Source organism: Lasiosphaeria miniovina, assembly GCF_030549165.1.
Source record: "Lasiosphaeria miniovina strain SMH2392-1A chromosome Unknown B0T26scaffold_1, whole genome shotgun sequence".
Taxonomy (NCBI): domain Eukaryota; kingdom Fungi; phylum Ascomycota; class Sordariomycetes; order Sordariales; family Lasiosphaeriaceae; genus Lasiosphaeria; species Lasiosphaeria miniovina.
Genome location: NW_026848220.1, coordinates 373,331 through 393,574, shown reverse-complemented (window position 1 = coordinate 393,574; position 20,244 = coordinate 373,331). Strand labels below are relative to the sequence as shown.

General features: G+C 53.7%; 4 protein-coding genes and 1 non-coding gene across 5 annotated transcripts; 4 read left to right on the top strand and 1 right to left on the bottom strand.

Moving 5' to 3' along the window:
• Positions 1-7,959: 7,959 nt before the first annotated feature.
• Positions 7,960-8,953, top strand: B0T26DRAFT_745093 (concanavalin A-like lectin/glucanase domain-containing protein; the record flags this gene model as incomplete). Its single annotated transcript, XM_060444508.1, has 3 exons — positions 7,960-8,120; positions 8,191-8,802; positions 8,872-8,953. 3 exons carry the CDS (start codon positions 7,960-7,962, stop codon positions 8,951-8,953), a joined length of 855 nt encoding a protein of 284 aa, XP_060301876.1.
• On the top strand, positions 8,869-9,316 carry B0T26DRAFT_3411 (uncharacterized protein). Its single transcript, XM_060434481.1, has one exon. It carries the CDS (start codon positions 8,950-8,952, stop codon positions 9,202-9,204), a length of 255 nt encoding a protein of 84 aa, XP_060301875.1. The 5' UTR covers positions 8,869-8,949; the 3' UTR covers positions 9,205-9,316.
• An 830-nt stretch (positions 9,317-10,146) lies between these two features.
• On the top strand, positions 10,147-10,228 carry B0T26DRAFT_t36. The gene has a single exon. It is a non-coding gene; the product is annotated as a tRNA-Pro (tRNA).
• A 1,258-nt stretch (positions 10,229-11,486) lies between these two features.
• B0T26DRAFT_669454 (uncharacterized protein) lies at positions 11,487-12,812 on the bottom strand (the record flags this gene model as incomplete). The annotated part of the gene is made up of 3 exons (XM_060439053.1): positions 11,487-12,123; positions 12,167-12,407; positions 12,632-12,812. 3 exons carry the CDS (start codon positions 12,810-12,812, stop codon positions 11,487-11,489), a joined length of 1,059 nt encoding a protein of 352 aa, XP_060301874.1.
• Positions 12,813-15,593: 2,781 nt separating this feature from the next.
• B0T26DRAFT_816187 (uncharacterized protein) lies at positions 15,594-20,180 on the top strand (the record flags this gene model as incomplete). The annotated part of the gene is made up of 5 exons (XM_060447382.1): positions 15,594-15,681; positions 15,792-17,726; positions 17,784-17,906; positions 17,964-19,027; positions 19,190-20,180. The coding sequence occupies 5 exons, from the start codon at positions 15,597-15,599 to the stop codon at positions 20,072-20,074; spliced, it is 4,092 nt and encodes a 1,363-aa protein (XP_060301873.1). The 3' UTR covers positions 20,075-20,180.
• Between the last annotated feature and the right edge of the window lie 64 nt (positions 20,181-20,244).

Here is a 20,244-nt window from a genome sequence, read left to right as displayed (position 1 = left end):
AATAGTAGTATCTAGAAGAAGTTGTAGCAGCACCAAGAGCCTGACGGACGACAAAAGGCGAACCTGTCACAATCGGCAATAAATACGCTTTCTCTTGGCCGCAGAGCCTTCGGGATTACGCTAGTATAGTGTCCGTAGTCGTGGAGAAGACGGCGCGCGAGATGCGGTTCGTAAATGCCAGCGCCGTCTCACATTTCTCCATGGTCAGCCGCTACGTCGCCGAGAGCACTCTCTTTTATATATTGACGTCGACTGACCTAGTAGATCCAGGTTCATTATCTGGTCCAAATTGCCGTTTTTACAGCCTGCTGCTCTTCACTTGTCATATACAATTCCTGGAGGCTGACGTCTCTGCTGCGCGGCTTTCCGCTTCGTAAATGTTGAACGCGCCAGGCCTAGACTGGGACCGATTACTACCACGCTTTCGGGCGGTGCTACCTTTGTCGCTTCCCAGCCTTCTCCTCGGCCGGGGACGCAGGTGAGCAGGTGCGACGTATAAATAGCTGTACAATTTAATCTCTCAATGCGTATCGGCGGAGGGCTTCCCAGGATCAGATTATATATGCTCATTCTTCCCAATATAGAAGGGGCCGGTTTACATGATAACGTCAAAGTAGCTATTAATCATTCAACCCCTAGCGGCATGCACTGCTTGCCGCTACTGCTGCTTCGTCTAATCACCACTACTAGCAACTATCCTTCTCGCCCGTACCAGTGTCCTTGGCGAGTGTTTCCCCAAGCCGCTCGCCTCCAGAGTCCGCCACAATGCGCAAGCCTCAGTTCCCTTATTAGTTGATTCAAGATTTAGTTGATTCAAGAGCTCCTGCTGACCAGATTCTACTGGACCTGGAGAAGAGGTGGCCAAGGCTCTCGTTTCTCTGGTTTTCGGAGTTGGCTCCAGTCGTGCGAACGAGAAGAACATGGTGGCGCAGATTATCATCAGCAACAGCGATCACGGGGAAACGCCGCACAACCCAGCCAAGCCAGCCCAAGAGATTCAGGGCCGGTCTTATGCCAACGGGTCGCAATGATTCTTAAGAAATGAGAAGCTAGGATCGACATCCGAGGCTCGGCAGAGAAATTTTTTGTAATCCCTCAGGGCGCTGGAGAATATGACTCTACGGACACGTGTGCCGTAACTGTGTGCTGACCTCGTATCTCTTTTTGCGGCCTTTATTGTGAATTTTGCCTTAATAATTGGTCTCGGAAACCAGACAGCAAACTCGTGCTCGGTTGTGAGAAGGCCCACGAGTTTGATATCTCTTTCCACATACTCGCCTACTGTGACCTACGTACGTACACGTACACGAGTCTCTTGAAGTGCCGCATGTGGTGGCGCGTTTCTCTGCATAGAAATTGCCTCGCCATTCTCTTTGCCGTCTTGACTCACTCTGGCAGTCTTCCAGCGCTTGCTGGACAGTTAGACCAAAAATTTTGGCTTTGCTATAACTCAGCGAATGCACGCTGTTCAACTTGAGCTGTGTCCGGATGATCTTGACAAGTTTTTGTCTCGGCAAGGAACTGTGACGAGGGAAAAGGAGGCCTTGAGGCTGGGCGTCTCGATCCTCATTGTCAACTGCATGATAATCTAGGTAGGGAAAACCGCGCGAGGCAGACACAGCACAGGCAGTGTTGGTACTCAAGTCCAAATTACCAAAACGACCGGGCACAGTAGCATTGGGACATATATTTTCTCTCTCCATATGCCATCCTAGATGTTCAGTGGCTCTAAACGTTTCTTTCAGGGGCAAGATTTACGAATGGAACTTTGATCTTGAACTGGGCCCAAAATTGGAAGATAATTCGGGCCTTCCAGTCGAGGACAGAGCAACTCAGTCACATAATGGAAAATTTACAGGAGTCCTCAACTCTATGACAGAAATACTTAGTTTGATGAAAAGACTTTGCAGAGAGAAAAAGGCCATGATCAAATTTGTGTATCTACGTGCTCATTTTTGACGAGTAATGGTAACTTCCAGCTAACCTTCGCAGTACCTACATTAACCGGCTGCCCGCCCTTCAGAACACCCAAAGAGCCCTGAGACAGGAGGGAGGCCGCAACAGCCTCAACCGCCTAAGCCCGTTCTGTAGAATTAGTCGCACAATTAGACCACGGCGCGTCGCTAGTCGGGGCTTGGCTAGGCTTTGGGGATAGGTCACGGTGGCCAACTCGGATAGCCAAGGCCAGAGCGCGTCGAGTTGGGTGTGAATGGGTAATAAGTAGATTGATCATCGGATAATAATCGCCTGCGCGCGGGACGGCACACGCAACGCGCCCAACACCCGTTTGCTGATAACGCAGTTTGCTATTAATTACTTTCCAATGCTTTCTCAGGTTCCCCCCACACCCAAGACGGGAAAGATGGAGAACAAATGGCATGAGAACCGGTCTCGCCACAGCAGACGAAAAACCTGCTTGCCGAACGCGGGTTGTCGCGAAGTATTCGTGGCCCGCCTATAGCAATGGTAATAAATAATATATAACCAGCAGAGCCGTGGCCGGGTGATATACAACTGCTATGTAATACACGCGTGTGTGCAGGCCGGTTCAGGAACAATTAATTAGTTCGAACGCGGGAAAGGCACGGGCGGCATCTTTGTAAGAGCCGTCTTGGCTGGTGGGCTATCTTGTTTATTGCTGCCGTCGTCCATCGAGTTGTTGGGCGTGATATCGAACCTGGCTCTGCTGGCCGTAAGCCGAATATCTTGGCCGAGGACGGGCGTCAAAATTCCGAGCCGGAACCAACGGGTGCCGATGCGAATTGTCCCTCAGCGCAATTAGAGAGCCGGCCAATTGCATGTTGGCGGCTTCGATGGAGAAATTTCGTGACGAGTGCTCAGACTTGGTTGAGATGTATGAGAGTTAGGTCAGGTCCGCTTGGCGGCTTGCGCACATTCCCGTCTCAAGAATGAAAGCTCAGCTCGGCTCGAGGGGCGATAAGCCGACACAATGCACAATGCACAATGCGAACGCGCCCCCGATGTAAGCACCCCAAATCGCATAGCTTCGAATCTCGATTGAGTTTGAGAAGTCCCGCAGTGGGGACGAGAAGCAGGAACGATTCTAGATTGGTAAATCATGCGGCGCGCTGATCGGCAATCCAGGCCAGAGCCGCAGCGAACAGCGCAGGCCCAGGCATGAAATGGGCGCCCAGGCAGTGCGGGCCACGTGGTAGGGCTTAAGATGGACACGAAATACCCCCAATCCGGGCAAGCGGTTGCCAAGAAAAAAAGACCGGGCAAAGGCATAGCACGTGACGAATTGCACTAATAAGCCCCCTAACAATTCTACGCTTTTCTATCACACCACCACTTCCACCACCATTTTCCACCACCACTTTCTACCGCCACTTTCTACCACCACTTTCCACCACCACCACCACCACCACTACCAACCATGGCTCTGGGAGATCAACACTATACTACGCCTCAGAAAGCCGGCCTTCTTGCCGTAGCCGGCTATCTACAAGCCCACAAGATCCCATTATTTAAAGCTGATCTTTACCGCCACTTTGGGATAGGTGAACGGCGTGGTAGGCAGATCCTCCACGACGGTGATGAGCACGTACGGCGGCACTTAGAGGTAGAAACTAGAGGCTGGAAGCCGCTCCTTACACCAGCCAATTTACTAGCCATGGAAAGCATCCTCTGGGAATACGGTTTCCAAGCCCGGGCACTAAGCTGGCAAGGCCTTGCCAGAGCAGCAGGTGCACCACCAACTTCCACACGCACGATCGAGAGGGCCATGGGTACACTAGACTACCGGAAGTGTATTGCTTGCGAGAAGGGCTTTGTTTCCCCTGCCCACGCCAAACGAAGGATGGAAGTAGCCAAGCTTTCACTCTCCTATCGTCCTTTGCCTGAGAATTGGCGCGATATAAGATGGTCAGATGAATCCCACTTTGGTGTATTCCCTGAAGGAAAGATCCAGATTATCCGGAAGCCTGGGGAGCGCTATTGCCCTGACTGCATCCACCACGCTGAAGAGCCTTCTAAAGGCAAGGAGGTTGAGCGATACCATGTGTGGGCTGCTGTTGGCTGGAACTTTAAGTCACCACTACACTTTTATACGGTCCCAACAAACACTAATGGAAAGATGTCCTTGGCTATATATCGTAGTATACTAGAAGAAATGGTAGGTCCTTGGCTAGCACGTGGGGATTCTTTTGTTCTGGAAGAAGATGGGGATTCTGGCCATGGTGGTGGAAACTGCAAGGCTAGTAATATGGTAAGGAAGTGGAAAGAAGAACACCACCTCAAGCACTACTTTAATACCCCTGGATCCCCAGACCTCTCGCCTATAGAAAACTGCTGGCGTGCAGTGAAGCAATTCGTACGTGTACACTATACTATAGGAGCTGATTTGAAGGCACTAATTCTGGAAGGTTGGGAGCGAATAAGTCAGGAGACTATTAATAAGTGGGTGGATTCTATGGTAGTGCGGATGCAGGATGTGTTAGCTGGCCAGGGTCAGATGACTGGTTGGTAGAATACCCAGGTGTGACCTGCTTATAGGTAGGATTCTGTATGGTGGTGGAAGTACCGTGTGGGTAATAGAGGTCTTTTTTTCTGGCAACCGCTTGCCGGGGAACCGATTGACGGCTTGTCTCTCAATCAGTAGCGCCTCAGCTAGGCCGAGCCGCTGACTCCACTCGTGGCCTTGATCTGGAAGGAGTGACTACGCCTGAGAACTTGGAGATCCCGCCAAAGAATGCAGATGCAGATGCAAGCACGATTGCACGCAGAGAAACAAACAACCCATGTGCAAACCACGACGGGCAGCAAGCAAGCAACCCCGATCCGTCTTGTTTCACCTCATGCTAGGCCCGCAAGAGGGAGATTTTGTACTTAGCATTCAGAGCCTGCAGCTGTATGCAGAGAAGGTCTGGGCTGAGCTGCGGAGATCAGACTAGCCAATCAGAAATCAGTATTGATGACCCAACATGTGGCCAAAAACGGCAGCCACAACAGTGACACGGGCCCAATTCCAAGCAGGGTGAATGGCACGCTTGGCGGCAACAGCAAAATAGCTATATACAGTCGCGACATTTCCTTTTGAGAACGGGATTTGATTGGACGTTGGAGCGCTGCACCCAATGGGAGACTTTCTCCAAAAACATGAAACGGGCTCAGCGCTAGGGTGCCCTCCAGTGCGGGGTGACAATTGGGGGAGATGGCTCGCCGAGGGAACCGATGGGAAAAGGCCGTCGGACAGTTTGAACTTTTTTTCTTTTCGCGATACGGATACGCGCTTCGAACTGTATCATTAGGATTTGCTCCCTCCCAGGGCATTCTCGCTGTCAAAGTGCTACCCACCAACCCCACCGGCCTGAATTAGCTGGCTTTTCCAAGAACCAACACCCGCTGCCCGAGCCGTGCAAAAGGGCGGACAATGGAACCAACGCGCGGTGCCCAACCTAGGCGTCCATGTTACCAGGCTCTCCCAGGACTCCGGTTGTGGCGGGGCGATCACTTTAGTCCGTCTGCCTCCGTGTGCTCCCGTTCGGCGCGGCGTCGGACTGCGCACTCGTCTGAATCGAAGGCATCACTTCACGGTTCGTGGCGCATTCTGTTGCATTTCTTTTCTGGGTGCTTGGTGCCCACCTAGGTTGGTAAGGCAATTGAGGCTTGGAGACAATTGAACGCGCCAACGGCCATTTCTGTCCTAATTCGGACTGCTATCATTTGAAGACAGCTGGAATGCCGTTGCACAAGACCAGACCAGCAGACCAACGAGCCCCCTCTCTTCCGTGCCAAACTGCCAAAGTGCCTCCTTGTAGGCGCAACTAGAAGCACACGACTTCTGCGTGTTCTGCAGTCGGTGGTTGACTTTTACTCCCCGCTTTCGCAGGAACGTCTGCATTCCGACGCTCTGGCACACCATTGGATGGGGCAGCGGCTGCCCTGGCTGAACAGCCCAGAGCGCTCTCTCATCAGCCCCGCAGCCCCCTGGTTTGAAAGCAGCAACAGCAGCAACAGCAGCGCAGCGAACGGCGGTCAGGCCAATGGATGGGGGTCAAGTCAAGCACTCAAAGCGCTGCGCCGCTTCTCCAGTCACTGTGCGGGATTCGTGAGGACCGGAGGCAGCTTCGCAGCATTTTGGCACAGGGCATGCGCCGCGGCTCTGGACTCTAGAGCGGACCTCCAGCGCGTGTTCTCGGTGGGTTTCCCCCACTGTGGGAGCCTGCGCCGCCTTCTCTTCCCCAGCTTTACCCTGAGCTGCTGTCATGAGGTGGTGAAGAGGGATCCTCGCCTCGGGCAAAAAGAAGCAGCTTTCGGCATCAAAAATCTTCAACGGCTGTTTGTCCAACTGCCTGCCCGCTGCCAACGACTGCGCTGGTCCTACACTAAAATGCTGCGTCTTCCATCAAGCAAACAAGCATTGCCTTCCGTGTCGGCCAGCTCAGCAGTCGAAGCCTCTGCATCGCCGAGACAAAATATCTAAAGTCAAACAGCTCAGGTTTGTCTAGGCTGGAGTGTCCGCTCCCTCGTCGTGCTCTACACTGGCACAGATATCTACTACTAGGTTAAGGACTGCTGTCGTCGTCTGTGAAGGCGAAAACGAGGGTGCCATCCCAAATCAGGTGCTTCTTCCTAGCTTCGCTGTCCTGTTTCACGTTTTAGACTTGGAGGGGAGGCTAACGCAGGTACTGGACCGAGATTCAGGATGCCCGGGCTGCATTGACGAGTGGTGGGGTAGCAGCGAGTGAAGTGAAGACATCCATCTCTGAGTCCTTGACCCCTATTTTTGCTCCCCTTGCCCTTGGCCCGTGCGGCTGCCTGTCTTTACGTCCTTGCCGCTCAGTCGTCTGCACTCGCCGTAGCGGCGTCTCTTGCCGACTCGCGGTCTTCGCGGGCTCGTTGTCTTGGCGGGTTGCATCCACCGCGGCGCGTGCCCCTCCAGAGTCGTCAGTCTCTTGACAGCAGTTTGCGTCGCTGGCGGCTGCGCAAAGACAAGAGAAGACGTTGCCGCGCCGAGTCCCAACACTGCCGCCAAACGTTGGGCTTGCGGAATCGCGCGCTTGGAACCTTTTTTGGGCTCGACATCAGATGCAAAAGTTGCACGCTTGGCCAAAGTGGGGATGGACGGCACCGGATATAGACCAGGGTTGCTCTGTTAATGGGAGCTTCCCGGCCAGTCAGGATTTTCTGGCGGCCCAAGCCTTGCAACAGGGAATTCCAGAACCGCGCTCGTCAGGATCTCGGCCGCCACGTCCTGGGTTCTGGCCGGCAATGTTACCCATTGGGCCTACGAGCAGGCAGAGTTGTTCATGTTTCATGCTCTCTCTCCCAAGCCAATTTCCCAATCAAGACCAGCCACGGCTGCCACGCCACCGCTTGCTGACCCTGAGCTCATATCTCCCCCTAGCTCGGACCTATGCACACATCGCTCCGCCATCCATCAGATGGGATCTGAGCATGGGAGTCCCGACCCCGGCTCGGGTTTGCGCCATGCGTGCCGAGGTGGGGACACCGCCTCCTGTCCCTGGGTGTGCTGCCCAATTTATTCGGTATATATGCTGCTTAACAGCCTCCCGCGGCCGTCCTGCGTACCTTAATGCCTGGCTTCATGCTCCTTCTTGTGCTGTGCCTTGCTTCAACCTTTTCCGTTCTCTAACCAAGCCGAGTTCTTGCTGTTCTTGTTCCCACGTTCCTTCACTTCGCTTTCCCAGGCTCCGAGCGAACCCCTGGCCCGTTCTTTTCTCGGTATCTGCCATACCGTTCGTCCACTCTCTCTCTATCTCTCGATCCGCCTCGATCCCGGCTTGGTGGCCTGTTTGCGTTCTTTTTATACATATCTTCAGCCAGCGGCAGCAAAGTTGACCTTTTGCCCTTCGTTTCTTCTCCCTCAGCCTTGAAGCTTGGTGGTTTGTATAAGTCATATACGACCGACACTTCTTCATCCCAACAGACACGCATTATTTATATATACACAGTCGTTAGACAAAAAACGCCACAATGCGCCACAACGCCGCACTCAGTTTCCTCTCTCTTTTCTCTTCTCTCGCCGCCGCCACTCAAATCCCAGGCTACCCGGGATTCCATAGCATATGGTCTGATGGCTTCGGCGGTGGCGCTGGCCAGTCTCCCAACGGCGGCCAGTGGACGACGGTGACCAAGTGAGTATACACCAGCCGTACTGTTGCTATCCGCCGGTGTTCTTGCCTTGCTGATGCCTGCTTGTCTCAGCCTCCACGTCAACAACGAAGTAGAAGACTACACAATGTCGAACCAAAACGTGCAACTCTCTGGCGGTGACACGATCCAGTTCGTGCCACACAGGAATGCGTCGGGGCAGTGGACATCGGGCCGCATCGAAAGCAAGGCGACCTTCACGCCGCAGCAGGGCAAGGTCATGATGGTGGAATCGATGATACGGTTCGGCGACGGCCCGAGCGACCGCCAGCAGGGCATCTGGCCGGCATTCTGGATGCTGGGCGATTCTATTCACCACGGCACGGAGTGGCCCCGGTGCGGCGAGCTCGACATCATGGAGAGGATCAACGGCCAGTTCACTGGATATGGCACCACCCACTGCGGCTACTCGAAGTCGGGCGGACCCTGTAACGAGCCCAACGGGCGGTTCGAAACAGTTGCCATTTCAGATAACGGCTGGCACCGCTGGTCCCTCAAGATCGACCTCACCAACTCGGACTGGCGTGCCCAGACCATCCAGTGGTTCTACGACGGCCGCGGCTACCACACCCTCTCGGGCGGCACCATTGGCGACGCGGCCATCTGGGGCAGCCTCGCCCACTCGCCCCTGTTCATCATCTTCAACGTTGCCGTCGGTGGCGATTGGTACGTGTTCCTCTCTCTCAGCTATCCGTCCATCCACTCGTCACCCGTGCTAACACCTCTTGTCTCTAGGCCTGGCCCGCCCAACGGCGCCACAGTCGACAGCTGGAGCAGCATGATGGAAGTCTCGTACGTTGCCGTGTACTCGACATGACATCTCTAATCTCTTTCTTTCTTGGGATATTTAGAAAAGGCGGGGTTTCTCTTTGGATGTTTAAAAATCGCCCGCCTCACAGCAGCACACCACCATGTTGGCCTTTCTATATGTCGTGTCACATCTGGGCGGCGGCGGCGGCGGCGCAGGCGGCTGCGATGGCTTCCATGGCGCCTTATTGTTTTTTTTTTGGCCAGGAGTCGGCGGCGTTCTTTTTTTGGTCTTTTCTTTCTCTTGTCTTCTTCCGATAGGAGGGTACCGGAGACCACACACCACACCACAACTTTTGCATAACCCTTTTTGTTTACCCTTTACATTCTCATGATACCTTCTTCAACTACATTTTTTTTCTCCCATTCTTTCCACGCACTGCCACGCATCCGCTCCCCACCTCACCTGGGTGGCCGTGTCTGGCCTACTTTTGTCGTCTTCTCTTCTCTTCTTGAACATTTATACAGCTTTGCCTTAGGGCTCCTCAGGACTCAGAGTCCGGCTGCGGGTTGGCAGACAGATGTCCGCCGCGCATGGGTATATTAGATAGGCGTTTGTCAAAAAAGAGCCTTATATATACTAAGCTATACTCTGTATCTTCCTTGGCGTTTTTACAGACATGTCCTGCAACGTGTTTACTGTTTATTGCGTTCGCACAGACATGCCCTACAATGTGTTTACCGTTTTTTTCGTTCACATAAACACGCCCTGCAATGTCCCAGCAACGCCAGCAAGTCTCTGGTGTTCACCCTCTGCTTGTGCAACGGCCGAGCGTGTCTGGTCGTCCATCATCCAGACCCAACACCACACAGAGAGGGCGTGGCTTTGCAGCACGTGCTTTGGCTGTTTCAGCACAACGAATATTGTAACCATCTTTCCGTCTTGGTTTAAATTAAGCCGTTATATACGTCTCTCTCTCTCTCTCTCTCTCTCTCTCTCTCTCTCTATGCGTGCGTATATGTATGTGCTAGGCTTCCTCAGCTTTCCCAAACCCTCTCCACAACAAGGCCGGGATATCCCTTCATCCATAAAAACAGTTCCCTTACACCTCGTGCCCCCACCCCAGTCGTGCTGTCTCGTCGGCTCCGCCCAAGGAAGAGAAAACCTCCACTTCTTCTCAAGTCTTTTGCATCCACCGGCATCTCCATAATGTACCTAGTAATCAAGTTTTGGGACAAAACTAAACATCGAAAGACACAAAAAACATTGTGGTAGAGTGGTCTAATGCGCAAGACTAGGAATCTTGTCTCTTCGGAGGCGTCTGTTCAAATCAGGCCAATGTCGTGAATCGTTGTTGTCGGAACGTGCAGACTAGGAATTATTTCGTATCTTTTTCTACCCTTTTGTCCCCCACATTTTTGCGTTCGTTTGTTTCTCACTACACATTTTTCATCTCCGGGATGTGGAAAACATTGTTTGTTCTTCATTTGATGTTACCAAGGTGTCGCGATTGCCTTATCTAGTAAGCCGCGCTGCGTGCACAGTGCAGTGCAGTCTAATTACAGCCCACGGCTCCATCCCAATCACGCGCCGCCGTTAGGCAAGGTAAGCTGGCCTTCCCCGGAGGGATCCGATGCCGATCACTATGATTGGCGACGCACGACTAAAAAGTTCAAAACTGTGCTCGCTGGATATCGATACTGTGTACTACACGAGCTGACATGGATTTGCAAGCCCCCAACTGCATGTCGCCTTTCTCGGGCGCGCGGACTGCCCCCGTCCTTAGTGGGGCTCACGGGTGGTGGTGAGGCCGAGGCGGATGGTGGTGGGACAAGGCGGCATTCTCGTTAATAATTAGCGAAAATCAAGGGTTCAATGGCTGTTTGGGATCGGCGGCGTGTGTGATGGAGACGGTCTAGCGTGGCGTTTTTGGATATAAATGTCTCAAATGAGACAGATGCCTACAATGACGTGAATGTGAATGAGGCTGACGGCCTCTCCGCGATTCGCAAGAGAAGGGTGTTGCGGAGGAAGGGAGGGGGCTAGGTGACCGCCAAATTTGCAAACATGAGACTGTTGGTTCAGGGAACTCAGCACCTCACTTGGCTGAACAAACCTTGCTACGGTTCTCAGTCACCCCCGTCGGGCGTGTGAATCACGATGTGAACCGCCCCACGGACAGGGACATATCGAGTAAAACAGCGATCCTTTTGACGCCCGCTTCTGCAAACCATTGGTAGCACAGGTACAGTGCCTGCGAACCACCACGCTCTGTAGTGGCTGCCAGAGACCAGTAAGTGGACGCCACGATGTGGTCGGAACGAACGGGCCGAAAGGTGCTTGATTTCAATTTTTGAGCTGTGTGTCTCACTCAATAAAGAAGGGTGCATAGGGGACACACTTGTTCGAAATCTCATTGCCTAGTTGCTAGGTAGAGCTGCACGCGCACTCCGGGCCGCGGATAGCGGTTGCTGCATCTTGTCCATGATCGTCCTAAAGATTGCCTGTATGGATTATCATAGCTTTCATTCCGGTCGAATGCCAAAGGCCACCACCACCGCCACCACGCCCGGCAGCCGCACTCGACCGCTCTCGACTAGCCCTAGTGGCCACTCCTGGCCTTGATCAAGTCTGCCACCTTCTCCGCGACCGCATACACGGTCGCCTGGAGCGCGCCGGATACGGTGAGTGGCATCATACTCGCATCCACAACACTCAAGCCATCGACGCCGTACACTTTCAAGTCGGGACCAACACAGCCGCCGAGATTTCCGGGCATCATGGCGCAAGTTCCTGATAGGTGTCCGAGGGAGGGCCATAGTAGAAGCTGGTTGGTCGTGAGTGCCGTCTGAGCAAGGAGCCGTCTGACAACGGCTGCCGCATCCGCTGCCGTACTCAGCTGCGGGCGTGAAAAGAGGATAACCGTGGTTGCACCCGCCGCCGCTATGGGGCCGGTCTTGTTAGCAAGATACTCGGCCCAGACGGTGGCATTGTACGTTGCATTGGTGAAGATGGCACTGGGGTTTAGTAACGAGGGGTTCGCCAAATCGAACGACATCATGGTAGTTGCGTGGTCTTGGAGGTTGGCGCCCACAGCTGGCGTGTCTCTCTTGACTGGGATGGCGGCCTCTCTAAGAACGTCTCGTGACCCAATGCCGCTGACTTGCAGCAGTTGAGGGAGTCCAGTACGCCCCTGGCCCGCCGCCAGCATTGCCGCCAACCGGCACCACGAGACCAGGCTAGTGTCTCAGCGCGTCCCAAACGGAAGCGATATCGGGATACTGGAAGCTCGGGATGTGTGTATGCAGCGGGCCATGGCCATGGACCGACGGGTCAAAGGTGATGTTCCATTGCCGGATGGCCTCGAGATAAGGAGGCGTAAACGTCGTACTTTTGCTGAAGCATGGCAAGAGCCCTTGCCAGCCCCAACCGGTGTTTCCCAGCTCTTCCCAGGCGTCGTAATCAATCTTGCCGCCTCGAATATAGCCCATGCCATTAACCACCGAGCCACCGCCCATAACGGCTGGAACAGTGACCGAAAACGTGGAATTGTTTAGTCTAGCTTAGGCACAGACTCGGGGTTGATCAGGACGCTTGTATGCAGCAAATTTCCATACCATGGCACAATGGCCTCTGGTTTGTTGTCAAAGTAGCCTCGCTCAATGATGAGTAAGGTGCCTATTTGAATAATCTAGTGTCAACAAGACCCGGCACAGAACTGAAGTTGAGAAAGGGGCTAGTTCTTACGGCGACGATCTTCAGTCAAGCAGCCGGCAACCACAAGACCAGAAACACCGCCACCCACCACGATGTAGTCGTAAGTGTTTGCATCAACCGGACCATTGTGAGAGTCGCTGTCGGCTCTAACAAAGCCAGAGAGGTAACACGCCAAAGGCAGAGATAACACGGCATTGAACGTGGCCTTCATGGTTGATCGAAGCGATCGAATGCGACAGTTCCAAGCTGGGCGGCGACTTGAAATGAATGAGAGAACCTTTTCTCCCTGTTTCGCGAGAGCGTGTTGCCATTTTATTGCTAGGTGCTGGTCACGTCCCGTCTCGTGATTTCGCGATCCCACCGGCCAAGTGATTATCTCATGTAACAGTGGACCAATTTTAAAAGACTTGGCTTCAGGCTTTAGCTTACCAAATACTGGTCTAACAGCTGCATCATTCATAAGTACGGAACGGTCGGTAGTTGGGTGGAGGGCTGTCCCGTGCATCCCGCTGTTGCATCGATGGACACCACACTTTCGCTTGGAAAGGAGGGTAAGCTTCGTCAGCACGCAAGGCTCATCAACATCCGATGATACCTTTCCAGGTGCCGGTGCCGGGGATGAGTATCAAGATGCCCGTGGTTAGATAGCGACTCGCTACCGGAACTAGGTGCCTCCATATGCTGGCCCTAACCAGGACTGGTCTGAGAGAGATTCGGACTGTCTCGACAAACGGATCTGTGGCTGCGGTGCCCCAGTTTAGCAATTGATTGCAGCATTGACAGTTGATCAACCCAAAAGCTAGACGACGAGACAAGACGTGAGATCAGTTTGACCTCTTGATATGAACTTGTCGCTGAGTATTAGATAGGTAACTAGCTATATGACCGTGGAGATACTGCGTTTGGCTATCATTATAAATGGGCAGGGTTATCAGCGCAAGCCCCAAGAACTCACAAGAAATTGAATCACAATGTCGTAGGTAGAAAGGGCTAAAGTAGCCAGAGCGAACGAAACAATCACATGTTGGGGGTATCTAGGCAGTCGTCCAAGAGTAGGCAGGTAATCGATCCTGCCTGTCCAGACTTCGGTTTCTGAATATCAAAAGTCGCAAAATTGTGGCACCCTTTGGACACAGTCCCGGATCCCAAGGTCGTGGTTAAGGTGAGGTAGGAGCCGGGCTAAGTCTCCTGCGGGATTCGTGCATTTTCTGCAGGTGTGGTCAAGGTTTCGACCGCGTTCGAGCGCATTGGACGGCATCGGGGTTCGGACGGCAGCTACCGAGATATCCGACTCGATCCCAAGCAGTTGAGTAATCAAGACCAATCAAGTGCCTGGCGATGCAATAGGTAAAGTAGGCAGTAGTAGTAGTATGGAATTTGTTGGAGGATCTAACCATCTAGGACCCCCCGGTAAAATCCCTATTCGAGCTGTCCTCAGTTGGAGATTGAGATTGGAAGCCTGAATGGAAGTTGGCCTACTTGGAGGTTGTTCTGGTGTGCCTTCCTTCGATATAAGGTTGTTTATCTGGGTGGATTCCGCAACTTCGGCATCTTGGTGCCGGATGCCCTTTCCTTCTGGACCCTAAAGTTCCAGGCAGCAAACTCTGTTCGTTGTGGAATGCCCTATAGAACGAAGACGCCATCCATGGGATGAGTTGATTGCCTGTCATAGCGAATGCCGGTCATAGCGAACCGCGACGTTGGGAGTGCGCCTGACGTGAATTTCCTGATGTTGGTCGCTGTGGTGGGCAAACACGTCCCTTTATTATCAAGGGTCTTTGCAGGCGCCTCAGCAGCCTCTCGGAGCTGGGGAATTTGATGTGTCACTTTCCTCCCCAATCTCCATCCTCGACTTGACTCTTTCGGCTTCTTTCTCCACCCCCGCCTTGGATCAAAACCCAAGGATCCGTCGATCCTTCCTGCCCTGTCCATTCCTGGCTGGTTTGCCCTCGTTCTCGTCTGGAGGTGGAAGGCGCAAAGGCCAGCCGCTCGCCCACAGCAATGGGACCGGGACCGAGGGTCTCAGGGTCTCACAGCCTGCAACGCTGGTGAGTCGGGTCGGGTCGCCGGACTGGAACAATGACACAAAGACGCGCCAGTGCAGCCGAGTCTTTTAATAGGTCGGTGCTCGTTCGCAGATGCCGTGCCAGGCAGCGAGCGGTACACGGCAATCTTCTCGGCTAGGATTGATTGGCTGGCATGCCACCTGAGATTGCGGCCGTGGCGGTCTGGAACCCATCCATGGATCACCCCAGGTTTTCAGGCCGGCGAGAGCGAGCACACGCCTAAGCAAGCGTCTTGCAAACTAAGGTAGGTACCTCGGGATGCCGTTGCAGCAGCCACGGGTTGAGGATACAGACGCCGTCCTGGTTGGGCAACGTCTGCGACATGGCCCTATTGGTCGAGCTGCATTTCCTCGTCCAACCCATTCCTATCGCATTGTCGCGCCCAACTCTGCTCTTCACATTGTGGCTTGCACAGCACCCGATCCTCGGAGGGCCTTCGATCGTCGTCGATCATCTACCCAGGGCACCTCTCCGTCTCAGCTCGCCCTATGGTTCTGATTGCTTTTTTTTATGCTGCTGATCAGCAACCCCGGTTGAAATACTCATGACCACCCGCTGATGCTAATTCGTATCTCATTCTCTCTCGTTCCCCCTCTCAAAAGCCCCTCCAGTTCTCCATTCTCTCCCTCTCTCTCTCCCTTTCTCTCTTTTCGCTTCTATGGAACTGCCTTACTGCCTTGGCAGCAGCTTTGCTTCAGTCTGCTGAGGGTTTCCTGTGGCGTCAGTCCCCGCCAGCTCACTTCAGCTTCTCACTGTCTCGGGCGGTTGCCTTCAACCGCGCGAAGGACCCCTTGATGCCGAGCACCCATTGCTTGGCGTCGTTTGCCGTCACCTAATTAAGGTAGAATACCTAGCTGATTGAAGCCCAATTTCGTTCATTGCATTCCCCCGTGACAAGCTTTCGCCGTCAGTACGGATCTCGAGGCCCCATGTCTCTGCCACAGACAATAGAAAGAGTGTTTCCCATCCGCCTCTCAATCCTTGAGAGCTCTCCTTTTCTTCGGAACGTTTCCGGTACGCACGCCCCTTCATTCAAGTCGTTCTATTTTGGTAATATTTCCCACGTATCTTTATCAAGGGCGTCGGATGGTACTGGCTCTGTGTGCTGATTGATGAATCAAAAGATACCGAGGATGCACTATCTGGGGTCCAAGTGATCGAAAAGCCTGTTGACCCTCGTATCGTCCTCGAGACGGTTGAGCATACCCAGACAGCACCCGAACCGCCAGCAGACGCTGCAGGAAACGGCCACCTCGAGTCGTATGAGCCACAAGATATCCCCGCGACTCCAGAAGTGATCATAACGAACGGCTCAGATGACCCGGGCGACCATAGAGATCGCGTAGAGCCTTCAGACCCACTGGTGACTGACAAGTTTGAATACGCCGTCTTGAGCGATGGTTCTCATGGGGTCGTCCAGGGCACTCGCCGCGCCTTTACGCGCTGCGAGGATGAGCTTATCCACATTCCCGGAGCTGTCCAGTCCTACGGAATGCTCGTCGCACTGAAGCGCCAGAACGACGGCTTATACGTGCCTCGTATCGTCAGCGAAAATAGTCACTTCATTTGCAGCTATCGTGCCGATGAAATATTTGCGTTTCCGAACTTCGACCATGTCATGCCGCTGTTTCAACGTCCGCTTTTCAACGCACAACTAAGCAACATACGTCGTCGCTACGAGGCCAACATGGACGAGCGCGAACCGGTCGTCTTCGCCTTCTCCTTCTTTGACGCCCAGAGCCGAGTGATACCGTGCTGGTGTGCAGCCCACTACATTGGCCCCGACGTGGATCTTTATGTGTGCGAGTTCGAGCTCCAGGACTTCTCGATGCACCCCCAAGCAGATATTCTGCGCTCTCATCAGCTCAACCCTGTTGATACCCTTGGCAGTGACCACATGGACATGGCTACGGTCTCGAGCATGCATTCCAGAAGCCAGCCAATCTTTTATAGCCCTGAAACTCTTGCCTTGGCGTCTGATCCCGCTTCGTCGTCACTCGAGATTGTCGGCGTCGCGACCAAGATCCAGAAACAGTTCTCGGAAGTCAAATCCGTCACTACCCTTCTTGACGCCATTGTGGGAGTTGTCAGCGAGCTCTCGGGATTCCACCGTGTCATGGTCTACCAGTTCGACGAGGCTTTCAACGGTACCGTTGTGGCGGAGCTGATGGACCCAGTGGTTAGCCAGGACGTCTACAGAGGCCTGCACTTCCCTTCAACGGATATTCCGCCCCAAGCCCGGAAACTCTACATGCTCAACAAAGTCCGGGTCCTATTCGACAGATCACAGCAGACGGCAAGGCTTATTGGGAGAGACAGTTCTGACATTAACGTGCCGCTAGATCTGACTCACGCTTACCTGCGTGCCATGTCGCCCGTTCATCTCAAGTACCTGGCGAACATGGAGGTGCGCTCCTCCATGTCCATGTCCCTGGAATCTGAGGGCACTCTGTGGGGTCTCATCGTCTGCCATTTTTACGGCCCCACGGCCACTCGGGTCCCCTTCTCAATCCGTGAGCTCTGCTACTTTGTAGGAGTTGCGGCCTCGACATGCCTCGAGAAGCTCCTCAATTCCGACAAGCTTCAAGCCCGTCGCATCATCAACACCCTTCAGGAACAGAAGAATCCAAATGAGTGTATTACTGCTTCCTCGGAGGAACTGCTGACCTTGTTCGAGGCCGATTGCGGCTTCCTTGTCATCGAAGGAGAGGCGAGAACCATCGGGCGGCTAGCATCCTACACAGAGGCTGTGACGCTGCTGAAATACCTTTTTTACCGGCGGCCAAATAAGATCCTCTTCTCGAGCAATATCAGTGCGGACTTCCACGACCTCCACTATCCTTCTGGCTTCAAGTCAATCGCCGGAGTGCTATATATTCCACTATCCGGGACCACTGATGACTGCGTCGTATTCTACCGCCGAAACCAGCTCCGCGAGGTCCACTGGGCAGGTATGCCATCCCTCGCAGGAAAGTTTGGAAGGCTCGAACCTCGGAACAGCTTCAAAAAATGGACCGAGGTGGTCGATGGGACAAGCATGGCCTGGACGCCGGAACAAGGTAGGTCTGCCGCTCCTGGGACTCCCGGTCGTTTCGTTTTACTTATCCTGCTCGTAGCTGATATTGCGGCGGTGGCTCAACTTGTCTACGGCAACTTTATCAGAGTGTGGCGAGAAAAAGAATCGGCCGTCAAGGAGTCACGGCTTAAACGCCTGCTTCTCCACGATGCCTCTCATCGAGGTTAGGATGATCCAATACCGCGAAACGAACTCGGGCTAACCAACATTTTACTTCAAGTGCGGACGCCATTGAATGCTGTCATCAACTATCTTGAGATGGCTCTGGAGAAGCCGCTTGAGGATAGCACCAAGCAAACTCTGCTGACCTCGTACAAGTCTTCAAAGACATTGATCTATGAGATTGACGACCTCCTCAACTTGACTGGCAGCACTACGGGCTCCACCCCGCAGCTCTGTGAGCCTTTTGATCTAACTCACTGTTTGGAAGAGGCTCTCGACCCTTTGAAGCGGCTTGCCGGAGACAAGGGGATCGAGCTGGTCTTGAGCACCTGCTCGGGGGTTTCGCGATATCTACGCGGAGATTCTCAAAACCTTCAGCGTACCGTTTCAATTCTTGTTGCCAACGCAATCGAACATACAACTAACGGAAAAGTCCATGTTGAGTGGAGCGAAATACTTAAGAAGCCCAAGAGCTCCGTCACACACATTTCCGTCACCGACTCTGGTCCCGGCCTGTCGGAACGCGAACTTGATGACATGTTTCAAGAGTTCGAGCAGGTCCCGGACGAAGACTTTGATGAGATTTCGGGGCAAATTTTCAGACACAGAGAGGATGTACTTCGCGTGGGAGTCGGTCTGGCCTTTGTTGCGCGGTTCGTCAAGAAGAGGGACGGCCAGCTGAAAGTAAGCTCAACCAAGGGCCACGGCTCTACCTTTACAATCGAGGTCCCCTTTGCATTTGCATCGCGCGCCCCGTCTCTAGTTTCTCGCCGCGACGCCTCCCCTCTTCCAGCCCTGCCCATGCCAGACCGGCCGTTGTCGAGGTCCATGAGACCAAACTCGACGTCCATAGCCACGCCGGGCGGCTCGTCAGGCGCCAGGGCATCGCCAGCGACTGTCGCACCAACCCCCGCCATTTCTCTAATGGGAAGTGTGCAGACACCAACTACGCATTGCCTCACCGTCATTGTGGCAGATGACAATATCATCAATGTCCAGATTCTCAAGCGACGGCTAAGCAAGATGGGCCATCGGGCTCTAGTCAGCCGAGACGGCCAGGAATGTTGGAACACATTCATGTCAAACCAATCTACCATCGACTTCATACTGATGGATTTGAATGTGAGTCTAATATCCCTGCTCGTGAACGTTGCTTTCACATCACGTACCTCCACCACCTAGCTCAAAGGCGCCCCACTCTTAGCCTACTAGTCAAGAAGCCTTTCTCATTTTTCACTGCCATATTTCCTTTGAGGCATTGCTAATCCGCGTGTTACCACACAGATGCCGGTTGTCGACGGTTGGGCATCGACCTGTCTGATCAGAGAACATGAGCAGAATTTCCCTTTACCTTCGCGTGCGGTGCAGTCTTGTGGCCGCACCCCCATTTTTGCCGTCTCCAGCATGTTGAAGCGCGGCGAGGAACCGCGATTTCTGGATGCGGGGTTCGACGGCTGGATGCCCAAACCCATCAACATGCAAATGCTAGGTACCTATCTCGCAGGGGCACTGGATTGCAACACGCGGAATCAAGGCGAGTACAGCGAGGCGATGTTCGAGCTAGGCGGGTGGTTTCCGCAGTGCCCGCAGAGTCAGGCTCATTCAGAGGTTATCGCCACCACCACGCCCGACATATTTGCAGGAGATGTCGGGGATTGGAATTGGGAGCCTTCCCCGTTCCCCGAAACCCTTTTTCCTGTTCCTCTCGAGGATTTTACTATGTCGGTGCCTGCAGCTGGTCTCGAATTTGTCCCCGACGTTGACCTTGAGCTCGTTCCCGAGATTAGCCATGAAATGGCCCTCGACCCTGAGGCTAACCTCCATCTCGTCCCAGACCGCTTTCGAGGGGCCGACCATGAAGTGGCTCGGGAGGTGGGCCGGGAGGTAGCCCCCGGAATAGCCCCCGAGGTAACTACTGAAGTGCTCACAGAGGCGGTCCCTGAAGTGACCTCTGAAGTGGCCCCCGAAGTTGCCCCTGATATTGCCCCTGATATTGCCCCTGAACTCCTTGAAATTGCTTCCGATTACATTGTCAAGGTTAGGCCTGAGGGAATAGCACCAGCTGGGGCTCCAGAAATGGCGCCCGATACTGTCTCTTTCGCCCCATTGAATGAGACGAAACTCGAGGCGGAGGACGACAGACAGGCAAAGGCTATGTCCTGGCCTTGACGATTGGCTTGAGCATGTCCTGCAGTGGCTGGGGGAGATGGGTTTGAGTATAAGCAGCCAACAAATCCGCGCTGTCTTTGGACAGTTCCGCCGCCTGCCTACCAACTTAGAATAGTAGTATGTTGTTTACTGCTCAATACGGGTGCCTTGCAGTTCAATCACGACAAGAC